The following is a 15,782-nucleotide window of genomic DNA, read 5'->3' on the forward strand; positions in this document are numbered from 1 at the left end:
TGCTATTGCATGCATAGCCAAAACTTTTTATTTTTTAGATAAAGTAAGAGTTTAATCTCTCCTATCAGTTGTTTTTTTTTTTTTGCTGTGACATTTCTCTGCATTTCCTAGTATGGAGACACAGAAGGAAGTGAGATGAAGAATTTTCAAATTGAGGAAAATTCGTAGCTAAGGCTCCATGCACACTGGTTTAAAAAAAAAAAAAACACCAGTGCTCTTGGCAGAAAAAAAGCACTAATTTTGAGTGTTTCTGTACTAGTGTCCTGCAGCATTTAGTGTTTTTTTTTTCTGCCAGAAAAAAGCTCTCAAAAACACAAAAGAAAAGGGTTTTTTTTCTGCCTCTAAACGCTGAGCTCAAAAAGCACCTCTAGACTACCTAATGTTCATGGACACATAAGATAACATTAGTTGCCTCTACAAGCAAAACAAAAAACTTCTCTAGGAGTAATGTTTTTTTAAGCCAGTGTGCCTGGAGCCTTGGGCCTCATTCAGAAGGGCGTACCTGGGTGCATGTCCCTAGATGAACACTATCTGCAGCTGCAAAGCTGTCCATACAGCCGTTGCATCCCAGTAGACAAGAATGGGACTGCCTGCATATGGATGCCTGGAACACTTGGGCATCCCATGCAGGTAAAGATGGCCATTCACATGTGTGTATGCATCGGTACACCTGTGTGAATGAAACCTAAAGCTGGCTATACACTGTCAGAATTTCAGCTGATTCAGAGAATTGGCTAAGTCAGCAATATATGGATCTAAATTCAGCTGATTCAGCAGGGACTGGATGAATGATATTCTGTGTATCGAAGAAAAAAATCACAGATTACAACTGGATACTAACATTTATAGGTAAAGTTGACCCAGGGAATATCCGATTGCCTCTCGAGGGATCAGGAAGGAAATTTTTCCCCTACAGGAGCAAATTGGATCATGCTTTGCTGGGGTTTTTGCCTTCCTCTGAATCAACTGTGGTTATAGGATTATAACTTTTTTTTTTATATGGTTGAACTGGATGGACTTTTGTCTTTTTTCAGCCAAACTAACTAAGTAACAATGTATGGGCAGGCTGGTTGTACAAAAGTGGATCTACCTATTGACTTACAACCATCCTGTCATCCATCCTGCTCGGTCAGCTCCACTGGCTGAAGTTGGCTGTGCTGACCTGTGTATTCTGATGGTGGGGAGGTTTTCCCTCGATCAGAATACAATACCTGAGCAGGGAGGATTCCCTCACCCACAATGAGTGTCCAGATGGGGGAATCAAGTTTGTTTTTTCGTTCAGCTTGCTGGTTGTATCATCTATGGCTTTCTAAATAGTGGGTGGTCCAGCTTTCATTACAAAAGTTGATTATTCCATCAACTTTTGTAGAAGGAGCTGGGCTGAAAATTGTTGACCAAGCAGCGCCTGCAGCCAATCATGTGCGGATGGAGGAATTTTAGATTTCTTTCATTCAGTTCACAGGATGCGAGACAAAAACCTATTACTGTATGGTCAGTATTAGAAAGCAGTAACCAGACCATTTGTCCTCATTGGAAGATTCCCCCCCCCTCTAAAATTTGGATTCCTCTTTAACGTTAAAGTGATTGTAAATGTAAACATTTTTTAGGTTAAAATAAAAAGATGTTATACTTACCAGCTCTGTGGAAGGATAATGCCCAGAGACGTGGCTTACCTCCTCTTCTTCAACTGCCCCCTCAGCAAGCCTGTGGGGGCACCAGTGCGGGATTACTCCCGAGCCGAGCTGTGCCATAGACACACACAGCGCAGCTTAGCCCCACTCCCTTCTCACAGCATTTGATTGACAGCAGCAGAGGCAAATGGCTCCTGCTGCTCTCAGGGAGGAGAGCGCAGCTGGAGGTGGGTAAAGTCCTTGATCAAGAGTGGCTCAGAGAAGTGTTTAGGAACGGGGGGGGGGGGGGGGGGTTGAACAGCTAGTGGAAGATTTTTTTACCTTAATGCAGAGAATGCATTAGGGTAAAAAAAACTTCTGACTTTACATTCTCTGTAAGAATGGTCACCAGAACAAATAATGTGGGGTGAGTCTCCCCAATGAGCACACAGACAGCAAGATTAAGGTCCATCCCTTTACCACTCTATCCATGGTTAAAAAAAAATAAGTTTTGCGTTTGCATTCCCTTAAATGGTCAGCCCACCCAAAAACTAGTAAAACAAGTTGTAGTGCTGCAATCCTACCCTGCTATCTGTTTATCAATATTTTGGTAATATGGGAAATCTGGGAACACCTTTTCCTTCCCTCATATAACACAGAATAGGTATTCCCAGACACACACCCTGCAGAATCAATGTGGTCTCAAAGGAAGTTGTTTGCAAGAAAAAAAAAAGTCAGTACAAAGGTTTCTCAGACGTTCTAGTTAGATCTGCACCTTAGACATTTGAATGTGATCTTTACAATCACTTTATAATCAAATGTGAAGTTACACAGCACACAGGCATCAATTGGCAATTCCGATTTAAGTGCCAGTTCATATCAGAATGCGGTATGGGAAACTCTCATTCTGAGTGTGTTTCCTGCACCGTGTTTAACTTAATGAGACCCGAAGCACAGGCTGCAAACACAGAAGTACCATGCGGTCTGGCTGCTATGCATTTTATACAATAGTGCATACACTACTTTTGCTGTGGTCTGGTGCAATTTCAGCCCATTCAAATGAACACTGCACCCGGATCACATGTGAATCGCACAGGAATGCGATTGTGGAATGTGTAGTGTGCATAGAGCAATGCACATGACTGCAACTAACGTACACCACCATTCCATTCTGTACATTCCAAACAAATGGAAGTGAGAGGGAAACGGAGAGGTGAAGAAAGAAAGAAAGAAAAAAAAAAAAAGAAAGAAAGAAAAAGGTGGAGGAAAAGAAATAGGATAAGAAAGAAAAGAAAGAAAAAAAGAAAAGAAAGGTAGGTAAGTAGGATAAGAAAATAAGAATAAAATGTCTTTCCCTTGTGCCATTTATTGCTTAAAAGAGAAGTTAGGCCTTGCTTCTCTTGTTCACTTCTTCTCACAGAGTCATTTCAGGTTCTAGAAGGTTCCCAGCTATATTTTTGGAATCCACCAACCTGCATGGTTGACAGCTGGCACTGGCTCTTGGCGTGCAGCTATGAGTTGAAGCCAGATGTGCTAACTTCCTCTCCAGCCCAGCACTCCAGTGAGCGCTGGAGAAGCAGAGCGGAGAGTGGTGACTGACAGTCACTGCTCTGCGTTCTGAGAAGAGAACTGATCGATTAGATGTCATGTGATTGCTCAGTTCTTGGTCTTAGAGCCGACGGGGGACAGCTACTGCATCACACTGATGCTGCAACACTAAAGAAAGTACATATGTTTGGTTATTTAACGTGCAGCTCCAGTGTCCCCCAAAAAAGTCAGCAGCTACAAATACAATAAATATAATTTTAGTATAAGGACACTTATTTGTCCAGGGATCCAGCAATATCCTCACCCTAGCCAATTCTACAGCTTCGGGTGCAGGAGTCGGCATCTTGGTAAGGGAAACTGGCAGTAAAACCTTCCAGTTTCACAACTGGTTTCCTAATGCACATGTGCGAGCTGCACTGCGTGACTGGTCCCACAGTTTTCTGTGACCTGTGTGTGTCCCAGAAGGTTGCGGGGGGAGGGGGAATCACTGTGGTGATCTTACCCGAAAGTGGGAATGGGTACCTGTCACCCCCCCCCCCAAAAAAAAAGTGCAAAATGTGGCAGAGGAGGGGGCAAGAAGGCAGACAAGCAGAACTTCCCCTTTTGTATGAAGTTCTGCTTTAAGTACCCCAAACCGCTCCTTTAATGTGCAATGATCTTTGAGAAAAGCATTCACATTAAACAACAGTCTAAGTAGATGTTTACTTGATTTAGGAGGAATTGTTCTACAGGCTCCAGACTTTCCGAAATGAATGTATTCCTTATATATGTATGTTGTCTGAAGGGAAGATTTTTTTTATTACTTCCCAGTAAACCTTTGTTTTGATGGTGCCTGTTGTGATATACATTCATTTTCATTATCAACTTCTACGAGAAGACTTCAAATGTGAAAACTTGCTGACATTTACGTTAGTTCAAGCTGATTCTATGACCTAGGGCCAAGTGGAATTAGAGAGCCCATTAGGCCACAAAGTAAGAATATGAACACATAGGGGCCAATTTATAATGTAGAGCAGATATCAATATTAGTTCTACTTTATATTTACAAACTGCAGGCAATTTGTGGAGCATGCGGGCGGTTATACAGTTCTCTTTGCTTAACGCAACCCAGAAAACTAGGTGATTGGAAGAAAGGTCAGTCACATGACTTTGTCATGTAAGCTGTCCTTCCAGTTTTTTCCCCCCGATTCATATTATTGGTATAATCTCTACACCGACTTTGGAGATCCACACCTTGCTTTGCTTTAACTCTGCATTTTACTTTGTTTAAGCAGCAGTAAGGCCAAAATAAGGCCACATCGCTCCATTTAAATTGCACTCCTTATTGTTTTGATGCTCCCTGATTCATTTATATATCTTTCATTGCGTCTACAATTGGGCTTCAAGTTTATCTGAATGCACGCTTTGAATTTTCACAGCTGCATTGTCTTCTGGACAGCAGTAATAGCTCACTGACTGCTCTCATTAGTTGCCTGAAATGGCTCTTTCATTATATGGAGGAGAGGCCTGCTACGGAAATCAATAATAAAGATTCCTTTATAGAGAAGAGAAGGTCAGTACAGTAAGTCAGGGCATGGCACATCTGTAAGTACCTAAACAACATATTGCTGGGAAGATTAAATTCCTATTTCAGTTGCTGAAACCATTTAATTAAATCCGTGACTCCTACAGTCTGATAAATAAAACTAATACTGTACTGAGTCCTGAAATTATTTTTCCTCCCATAACTGTAAAAATGTAGGAGGGGTATATGTATAAGTAAACCAAGCTGCTAGACACAGGTGACAGAGTTTATTAATTTGCCCATTGCAGCCATGACAAAGCACGCATAGGGGTCTATTTATTTGTTTCAGGAATGTCAGAAGCATTTGTGTCACTGTCATTATTCTAAGACAGGGGTCTGCAAACTGCGGCCCACGGGCCGGATTTGACCCTTTGCTTGTCTTTATCCGGTCGTTGGTGCACTCCACTGATACGAGGCACCATCTCTGATACTGACAGGGCACTATTCCTCCCACTGACCAACAATGGGACACTATTCCTCCCACTGACCAACAATGGGGCACTATTCCTCCCACTGACACCAATGATGGAGCACTATTCCTCTCACTGACACCAATGATTGGGGCACTGTTCCTTCCACTGACTCCAGTTATAGGGTACTATTCCTTCCCCTGAGAACAACAATGGGGCACTATTCCTTCCACTGACACCAATTATGGGGCATTATTCCTTCCACTGACACCAATTATGGGGTACTATTCCTCCCACTGACACCAGTTATAGGGCACTATTCCTCCCACTGACACAAATGTTTGGGCACTATTTCTCCCACTGACACCAATTATGGGGTATTATTCTTTCCACTGACACCAATCATGTAATTTTTTTTACTTCCATTTAGTAAACCAGGCCCATAGCGTTTTCTACTCCCACTGACGACAGTCCGGCCCCCGTAAAAACTGAAGGGCAGTAAACTGGCCCTTTGTTTCAAAAGTTTGGAGAACTCTGTTCTAAGAGATAAATTCCTGTTATCATCAGCTCCACCTAATGGCCAAAATGCAGTATAGTTTTCTCATTGAGGTATTTCAGAAAATTATACATTTTGGCCACTAGATGGAGCTGACGATACAGGCATAAATGTCTTAGAAAATATACAGTAACACAGCCTTTCTCAACCAGGGTGCCTTGAAGTATCTTCAGGGATGCCTTGGCAAAATGTCTAAAAATTGCCCAAAATTTTGTGAACCATTAGGACCTTCTAGCAACCGGAATCCTGGCAACCAATGACATCATCAGTTGATAAGGAGGATGCCAGATGCCTGCACAGCACCCTAGTTTGACCCTCCCCTGCCCCTCTCCATCCGTGGTGGGCTCACATTAGCTCAGTGAGGGAGAAGAGAAACACTGGAATACAAGTCAGTACCAGTGTGCAAAACTGTATTTGCTTTGGAAGAATAAATCACCTATAATGTTGGGGGTTCTACATGTGTGGATGTTGCTCTGTTTATATAAAACTATTAGAATAGTTTTTCACATTTTAGAATGCAGTGTCTCGGGACTGTCCATAATTTTAAAGGGTGCCTTGACTGAGAAAAAGTTAAGAAACACTGCAGTAACATCCCATTCAGTTTGCATGAATGCTCCTGACCATCATCCCAACAAATCTTTTATAGATAGACCCAACAACGTATCAACGTTTAAGCCCCAATTATTTACACAAATATGTTCTAGTCCGGTTCAGTGGAAAATAGGAGAGGATTCATTGCCAAGTACCAAATTATATTTGGGCATACTGGACTGCACTATTCTGTTGGGTTTATAAAATTACATACATTTTGCTTGCAATAAAAAAGATTTAATAAGGATTGTGAATATTTTCTACATATTTAAAATATTTAATTTGGATGTATGTTGGAAATGCGGATTCCTATGCCATTTTTATTATATGTGTCACTTAAAGGAAAATATGTCCCTGCGTTGGGGGTGCCACTACTTGAACTTGATTGCTGGTACAATCAACAGGTACTGTTCTAGGATCTGTACTTGCAGAAAAAGTACTTTACATAAAAGAAAATTAATGCAGCGACCAAATCTAAGGGCTGCTAACCTGCAATATAGTAAGTTACTGTTCTTACTTGAGATACACATTAAAGTGGAACTCCACCCTCACTATCAAAAGTAAGTTTTTGAAATCTTAAAACTTGTCCCTGTATAAAAGTAAAAATTATATATATACACACACACACACATATATACACACACACGGTGATTAAAAATTCCAGGAGGCAGTTTGCAGGACCGCACGCATGCATAGAAACACAAGAGATCCCAGCATAATCCATAGTGTTCCTGTATACAGGTATGTGTGGGGTCCAGATATGTAAAAATGTAAAAAAAAATGTATTTCTGTTATATGGAGGGGGAGGAGAAAGGGGAGAGTAACATTAAAAAAAAGGAGAAGGTGGGGGGGGCACAATGTGGCGAGTTCCTGCATACAATCTAACAGAAGGGAAGATTTGTTCTGAGAGGAAGAATGGGGGGAAGAGGATTTGTGCTAGAAGGGGGGATTTGACAGGGGGGGTTTGTGATAGGAAGGGGTATTCGGGGGAGGGGGGATTTGTACTAGTAGGGATGATTAGGGGGATTTGTGCTAGAAGGTAAAATTGGGGGGGATCTGTGCTTGAAGGGGGGATTTCTGCTAGTAGAGGAGGATTTGGGGGGGGGGTGGATTTGTGCTCAGAGGGGCAACTTGGGGGTATAGGATTTGTACTGAGAAGAAGGGGAATTATTGTTTGGGGCAGAATTTTGACTTGCAAAGCGAATTTATGTTTGGGGGTAAGCATACAGATTAGTGCTTGAATTTTTTGAGGGAGAGGGAGGGGATTTTTGCTGACACGTAATGCTCGTACATCTTGGGGGGGTTGCCATATGGCATCTTCACTCCAGGCGCTGCATGACCTTGTCCACACACTGGGTTTGCTTTATTGTTAATGAATATTTAAATGTCTATATTCAGAAGTGGAGGAGTTTGGATTGATTTCCCACATAGCCAAACAAGCTGAACCAGTGTACAGGTAGGCTATGTACTCTAAGGTGGGTGGAAATTGATTGGAACGCAGACCGTGGTATTTAGCTCGGCTCATTTAAAGACCAGAGAAGAGTCTGAATTATTCAGTAGGGTGGAGGTCATCTTGAATTGAAAATCCAGGTTCTGCAAGATATAGAAGTGTGTGGGTGGGGGTTCTATATTTTGAACACCCATTTGTATCTAAACATTCAATAGAAGTAAATTGGATTTCCATATTGTGGGGCAGAGGTGACAAAGGTGGCAAAGGTAACATCTCATACTTAGTAGCTGAACTAACAGAAATTGAAAGGCCTTATTTGTGGCAATCGAGCAGCTAACACAGAGATTATTTAAGCAGCAAAATGTTAAAGTGAATGTTCACCTTATAGAATGTTTTCAGATGCCATGCAAAACTTCTACTAATGCATATTAGACACTATTTATAAAACAATTGTTGGGCAAATGTCATATACATACAGGCTGCACAAACCTGGGGTGTAATTTCTGTAACTGATTATTTCCTATAATTGTCCACTCCATCTAGTGGCCAAAGTAGCATAGTTTTTTGAAATATCTAAATGAGAAGATAACACTCCATTTTGGCCACAAGATGGAGCTGATGATCATAGGAATTAATCGGTTGCAGAAATTGCATCCAAAATTTATGCAGCAAGAATGTATGACATTCGTCCAACAAATTACAAATTAAATAACAAATTATAAATAGACACCAATGTATTACTTCATAAAATATGGGGAATTTCAACATCTTCAACCAATGATCTTATAGCTTATTTTTTTAAAGCAAACCTCTCAAAAAATTTTACACTAGTCACCCCTGGCCATGCCACCAGCAAATGTCTACAACAGGGGTGTCTAACAGGATGACTCAATGTCATCATAGGCTGCATTAGTATTATGATTGCCCTTAAAGGGCCAATTGTATCTGTAAGACTAGATTTCAAGAGAACCCCACTGCCCTTACATCAGATGTCAAGAGCGCCCCCCCCCCCCATCAGAGGTCAACAGCCCTCCACCCTCCCTTACATCATTGGTCACCCTCTTTACCTTATTCTGCTGCTGGGAAGAAGCTGGGGGGGGGGTGAAAGTAGCTGGGGAGCAGAAAGTGCAGGACCTGGAGGAGGACCAGAGGAGTACTGGATTCAGCTGTTGTAGTCTGCTGAATGTTGAGATCAGGGAAGGTGGAGATGAGGGGGTGCTACAGCTGCACAGAGAGGTGCAGGATTTGTAGGAGTTCTGCCTTCCTCTTTGCTGCTGACTGCTGAGGTGGGAGGCAGAAACTAGCCTCTCTGCAGCTGCACAAAGAAGCACTGGATCTGGAGGAGGAGTTCTGTCCTCCTCCCTGCCGATGACTGCTGAATCAAGGTGGAGATGAAGGCAAGCGGGGTGCCACACTTGCAGGAAAGTGCAACAGCCACGTGAAATGGCCTCCTGGGCCAGATTCGGCCAGCAGGCCTTGTGTTTGACACATATGGTCTACAATATCAAGTATTTTCCTTAATGGTTTTGTTCCTATCCCTTTTAAACAAAGTCAAGACCTAAAGGGCCCAAGCGCTACAATTCAGCAGTAAGTGACACGCCATTATGCACCACCCTTAGCACAGTCCCATGTGTTACTAATGGCTGTAACAGGAGTCTGCAAAGAGTGCTTTTGCCAGCTTCATGGACTTCTTTTTGCTACTAGAATGTGCAATTCCAACAACAGTCAACCTGAGCCTGCCTGCAAGCTACCACTAAGCAGTTCAGGTTGGGCACTGCGGATTGTCAGTGAGGAGAGGGGCAGCATGGGGTCTTCATGCCCAGTGAGACTATATTCTGCAAGTGTGCAATACTGGGGGTCAGTAACATACTTTGTTTACTAGGATGACAATGCTCACTCACTGTACTGTATCTATGGAGGAGCTGTGTTGTCACTCTAGGACAGGAAGTGTGTTAGGACTACAGAACACCTCCCTCTCACCTCCTCTCTATAACATAGGGGAGGTGTTCTATAGTTTAAAGAGGGAATTGGGAAGTCTGAAAAGAAGGTTTAAAGTAATACTGCAATGTACAAAGAACAACACTGATTTCTGGCAGGATCAACAGGTATTGTTTTGCACTTATCGAACAGATATAACAAAACACTCTTTGGGTATATTTAGATGTGCATCTCGATTTCCCTTTACTCTTAAGCCTGATCCACATTTGGATAGTTCTTCAGAGGCTACTGACAGGCAGAGAGAAAGCAATGTGACACCTCCTCACTGCCTTTTTTAACTCCATTTTTGCCGACAAATGTGATGCAACCACATGCATTGCACACGGTTGTGGGGCATTTGTGGCACTTCCCTATTTGCTTGAGCGAGTCGGGTAAAATTTGCTGCGGATGCAAAGTGAAGCATCACAAACGTGCCATATAAACATTCATTAAAAGGAAACTAACCTTCATACCCTCTACTACCCCGTCTATGGAAATTTTGAAAATTTTAAGGAAGCAAACAATGAAAACTTAAGGCATCAACAGGAAACATAATATATAAATGTCATATATTATAAGTCTGCTTGCAGACCATCAATAGGGTCAGGCAAAGACATCAGGATAAGAAATGTGATTCTTATCAATCTACAAGTGTAGACAATAAGTATTCCGTGATGTAAAGGATACAGATGGGCCATTTCGACAGCTCTGAGACCGGTCACTTATGCCCAGGAGGACATTGTACTTCATGAAAGACTCGTTGGCTGCTGCCAGCATGATGTCAGTGTTGGTATTTATCTATTATGACAGACAGATAACTAGAATTAGAACCAGAGGCAAAGGATACCAATCCTAAATCCATGGATTCTACTCACCTTTTTTTTCTGCTGATTGAGAATTATAATGACCACAGCCGTGACAATGACAGCGGTTAGAGTGACAGGGATACTGGTGACCCAGCTTTGACCACTGGTAAACATCTGTATGGTGGAGTAGAGATTGACCCAAAGGGAAATATACAGGATCTGGAGGGTTATAAACATGTGAACTTAGGACAGCTTATGACAAAAAATTATTTTCAAGCTTCCCATACACTAGTAGAATTTTGTTTGAATGTTTGTACGGAAATTCTGAAAATTTGTTTGTCAGAGAATTTGATCTTGACATCACTGAGTAAACGAAGTTCGAAAGCCCTTCAAATTTTGGCCAGATTTGTCCAGGAAGAAACCCACATTCCCAGTTAAAATTGAATTCCTGCTCCTTTATAATTTCTCATCACTACAGTTTAAACTGAATTAGACCCCACTAACTATTAGAAAATTGTACTAATATTACAAAAATAAACATTTTGGAGATAATTCTGCTAGTGTATAACCAGCTTTACTTTTCATGATATATTTACAATAAGCACCAATTGTACTTAAAAAGGAATATCCAATTCTCCCCACCGTTTTAACTCACCAGCTATCAGGACTAGGCTGCGTAAGTTTTGCTTCAGATTCCCTTCCTGACTGATGAAGTGTGTGATCATTTCAGTACACATTGTCGCTGGACCTGGAATGGAGGGCCATCAACCCAACTGAAGCTGCTTACCATCTGCCAGTTACAGCAGAAAACAATATTCCTACTTTGATTTTACTCAGTAACAACATGTTCTTTGCCACGGAATTTCTGCTGGATGTATTCTACACCATTCTTGATAAACTTTAGAGTGGCCTTTCTCAACTAAGGTTCCATGGAACCCTAGGGTACCTCCAAAGCTTGGTAGGGTTCCTTGAGTAATGGGCAGTTTCTGACTCACCGATGAATTCCCACTGATACTATTGACCTTTTTAGCTATCTGTAAGGGGGGTCTACCCAATGACCACAAGTGTAAGGAGCATTTTTTCCACTGGCCATCTCACTAATGTACTGTGAGTTGTAGATACAGTAATTATTAGCAGGGGTTTGCTTCTCGGCCCTTTGGCTGTTACTACTGCTTCACATCCATCTGTAGTCTTGTTCACATTATTGTGTTGTTTACGTTATCTTTAAGTTTCTTACCTAAATTATGACTAATCTTAACCACTTCAAGTCCGGACACTTTCACCCCCTTCCTGTCCAGGCCAATTTTCAGCTTTCAGTGCTATCACACTTTGAATGACAATTGCGCGGTCATGCGACACTGTACCCATATGAAATTTTATACATTTTTTTGAGACAGATAAAGCTTTATTTTGGTGGTATTTATTCACTGCTGGGATTTTTATTTTTTTTTGCTATATTTTATTTATTTCATGTACTTATATAGTGCTGTCAATTTACGCAGCTCTTTACATATATATTGCACATTCACATCAGTCCCTAACCCTCAAGGGGGGTACAATCTAAGGTAAATGAAAATGTCCAAAAATTTTGATAAAAAAATGTTTTTCTTATAAAATTTTGCAAATACCGTATTTGCCGGCGTATAAGACGACTGGGCGTATAAGACGACCCCCCTACTTTTCCTGCTAAAATGTAGTGTTTGGGCTATACTCGCCGTATAAGACTACCCCTCTTCCAATGCACACCAGTGGGAGGAATAGTGCCCCATCATTGATGTCAGTGGGAGGAATAGTGCCCCATCATTGGTATTAGTGGCAGGAATAGTGCCCCATCATTGGCATTAGTGGCAGGAATAGTGCCCTATCATTAGTATCAGTGGAGGAATAGTGCTCCATCATTGGTGTCAGTGGGAGGAATAGTGCCCCATCATTGGTGTCAGTGGGAGGAATAGTGCCCCATCATTGGTATCAGTGGGAGGAATAGTGCCCCATCATTGGTATCAGTGGGGGGAATAGGTGCCCCATCATTGGTATCAGTGGCAGGAATGGTGCCCCATCATTGGTATCAGTGGCAGGAATAGTGCCCCATCATTGGTGTCAGTGGGAGGAATGGTGTCCCATCATTGGTGTCAGTGAGGGGTGGAATAGTGCCCCATCATTGGTGTCAGTGGGGGGTGGAATAGTGCCCCATCGTTGGTGTCAGTGGGGGGGGGGAATAGTGCCCCATCATTGGTGTCAGTGGGGGGGAGGAATAGTGCCCCATCGTTGAGACGACCCCCGACTTTTGAGAAGATTTTCAAGGGTCAAAAAGTCGTCTTATACGCCGGCAAATACGGTAAATAACATTCATCATAAAAAAAAAACCCAAATTAGTTTAAAACCAAAAATATAATTTTTTTTTAATTTTTTTTAAAATTTTTATTTTATTTTTTATATTATTATTTATGTTTTTGTTTTGTTTTTTTTACATACTGTCACCCTAGCACTACAGTGTCACCATGGTGACACTGTACTACTTGTGGGGTGTGATGAAGATTTTTTTTTTTTTACACTGATTGCTTTTACACCCATAAAGGATGTAAAAGCAATCATTTCTCCTTCTCTCTGGCTGCATTCTTGCAGACATTGAGAAATGCTGTGTGAGCTGTGATTGGTCACAGCTTGTCACATGGTACAAGGCTGTTGTGAATAGCCTTGTACCATGTGACCTCTCTGATCATTTCACACATAGTAAGCAATGATGTCAGAAGTGACATCATGCTTACTACTCTGCATGTGATCACTGATTGCCAGGGAGCGCGCACAGCTTGAAAATGCAGGCGCCATTTATGAACGGCAACCCACCCCTGGACTGCCACCTTCCGGCCGTTTATATACAGTGGCCGGATGGCAAGTAGTTAATCTTTACAACCCTGCCCTCTTGCAGTTTGACCTTTGGTGTGAACAGGTTGCTCTGCTAGCTGTGTGCCTTATATTAACTTCTGACTGATTAATTGGCAAATTCCACACCCACCCACCACAGTATAAATCTAGATCAGCTTTATGGGGGAGCACATGGCTGGGGAGCATATGGCTGGGTGGTGCATGTTGGGGTTCTGCCAATAAAGTGGGGTTTGTTAATTAGTGGCATTTCCGCCACGTGATTGAACGAAGTAGGAATCTACAGCAAGCTACTTTGCAAAACACTAGAATGCAGGTGACCTCGTTTCCCCTTCAGCTCTCCTTCCTTTCTGTAACGTGCTCTCTACCTCTCCTTTTCACAGTCCTGTCCCCTCTCCTTAAATTCAGTTTCCTTCACCCCTCTTCCCTACCCCATAATCTACATATATCACCCTCACTTCTGACCTCCCCTTATCACTACACTCATGATCTCCTCCGAATTCTAAGCCCACATGCAAATAAAACCCCCAGGATGCTGAGGCAAGTCCCCTCATATAAATCGCACTCTCATATTACCTCCCTCACCCTTCTGCTTCTCTTAACCTCTGAAGACATATACCCAAACCCTGGGCCTCCTTTATTTAACCATACCCAACCAACCCATCACCCTGTACCCTGTGGCAGCAGCTGCAATCCACGCAACTTAGTTTCCATTCTTGCTATGAACTTTTTGTCACTAACTCCTTTAGCCACTTGCCTACCGGGAACTTTTACCTGCTTCATGCCCAGGCCAATGTTCAGTTTTCAGCGCTGTTGCACTTTGAATGACAATTGTGCGGTCATGCAACACTGTACCCATATGAAATGTTTTATCATTTTTTTCACACAAATAGAGCTTTATTTTGATGGTATTTAAAAAAAGTTTTTCTTTGTTTCTATTATAAAATTTTTCAAACAGGTAATTTTTCTCCTTCACTGATGTGCGTTGATAGGCAGCACTGATGGGCACTGATGAGACGGCACTGATAGGCAGCACTGATGAGCACTGATAGGCTGCACTGATGAGGTGGCATTGATGGAGGCAGCACTGGTGGGCATTGATGAGGAGGCACTGATGATGCTTCTCTGATATGCAGCAATGATGAGCACTGATAGACGGCACTGACTGACAGCACTGCTGGGTGGCACTGCTGGACACAGATAATCAGTGCCCTGATTATCGGTGCAGATCTGCTCTGTGACATTTGCCGGTTATCCGCAGTACTTTCCTCACACTGTAACAGCATGAGGAAAGTGCTGCTGATGACCGGCAACTGTATTTACTTTGTGATCATCTGTGTCATTGGACACAGCTGATCGCGTGGTAAAAGGCCGCTGTGATTGGCCTTTTACCTAGTCATGTGATCAGCTGTGTCCTTAGGACACAGCGATCACTGACAGCGCCGGGTGAACACTGCTGGGGAAGCGCCTTCTGGGAGGACGTCATATAACACAGTTGTAAAGTAGTTAATGTACTTGCGGTCACCAAAACCTGGCTTCATGAATTCGACACTGCTTCTCCTGCTTCCCTCTCCCATGGTGGCCTTCGCTGGACTCACTCCCTCAGACCTACTTGACGCAAGGGAGGTGGAGTGGAAATCCTCCTATCCACACATAGCACCTTTCAGGTTCTTCAATGTCCTCCCTCTTTGTTCCTCTCATTGTTTGAAGCTCAATGTATATGTCTATTTTCTCCAATTTCCTTAAGAATTGCTGTGGTTTACCAGCTCCCAGAACCAGTATCAACTTTCCTTGATGAGTTCTCTGCCTGGCTACCCTACTTTCTCTCTTCTGAAATTCCCACAATCATTCTCAGCAACTTCAACAAAGTTAATACTAACACTCCTGCTACTTCCAAACTTCTTAGTCTAGACCTTGTATTCTCCTACCTATGTACTCTATCCAACCTCTCCAACAATTCTTTTCCTCTCTCTGATCACCACCTTATTAGTTTAACTCTCTCCCTATCTTCCACCACCTCTCCCTCCAACCGTCTAGCAATTACCCATAGAGACCTTCACCACTTTAACCCTTATCTTCTCTACTCTGCTACTGACAACCTCTTTGACAAAATCTCACCCAGCCTGCCCCAATCTAGCCACTTTTGTCTACAATAGATTCCTGTCTTCCACCCTGGACAAGCTCGCCCCTCTCACTACACACAGAATCAGGCCCCATCCCCCACAACCCTGGCAAACAGATGACACCAGAAGTCTCAAAAAACGCAGCCATGCTCTTGCGCATCTGTAGTGTAAGACACAAAGACTTCAACCAATATAAAACTGCCTTCCAAAAATACAGTTCTTGCCTCCACACTGCCAAGCAGACCTATTTTATCACTCTCATTAACA

At 42.5% G+C, this 15,782-nt stretch overlaps 2 protein-coding genes across 4 annotated transcripts in view; one reads left to right on the forward strand and one right to left on the reverse strand.

Moving 5' to 3' along the window:
* The window catches only part of LOC149442204 (phosphorylase b kinase regulatory subunit alpha, skeletal muscle isoform-like), a 326,068-nt gene that overhangs the window by 206,082 nt on the left and 104,204 nt on the right, over nucleotides 1-15,782 (forward strand). The gene's annotated exons all lie outside the window — the stretch shown is intronic.
* The window catches only part of TMEM268 (transmembrane protein 268), an 88,131-nt gene that overhangs the window by 13,084 nt on the left and 59,265 nt on the right, over nucleotides 1-15,782 (reverse strand). For both annotated transcript variants that reach the window (XM_089656378.1, XM_089656377.1), the window contains exons 5-6: nucleotides 10,582-10,731; nucleotides 10,394-10,504 (exon numbers count right to left, since the gene is read on the reverse strand). In XM_089656378.1, coding sequence (XP_089512504.1) covers nucleotides 10,394-10,504; nucleotides 10,582-10,731 — 261 coding nt within the window. The remainder of the gene's footprint in view (nucleotides 1-10,393; nucleotides 10,505-10,581; nucleotides 10,732-15,782) is intronic.

This window comes from Staurois parvus, unplaced genomic scaffold (assembly GCF_062004578.1).
Source record: "Staurois parvus isolate SC_StPar_1 unplaced genomic scaffold, SC_StPar_1.0 ptg000902l, whole genome shotgun sequence".
Classification (NCBI taxonomy): Eukaryota; Metazoa; Chordata; class Amphibia; order Anura; family Ranidae; genus Staurois; species Staurois parvus.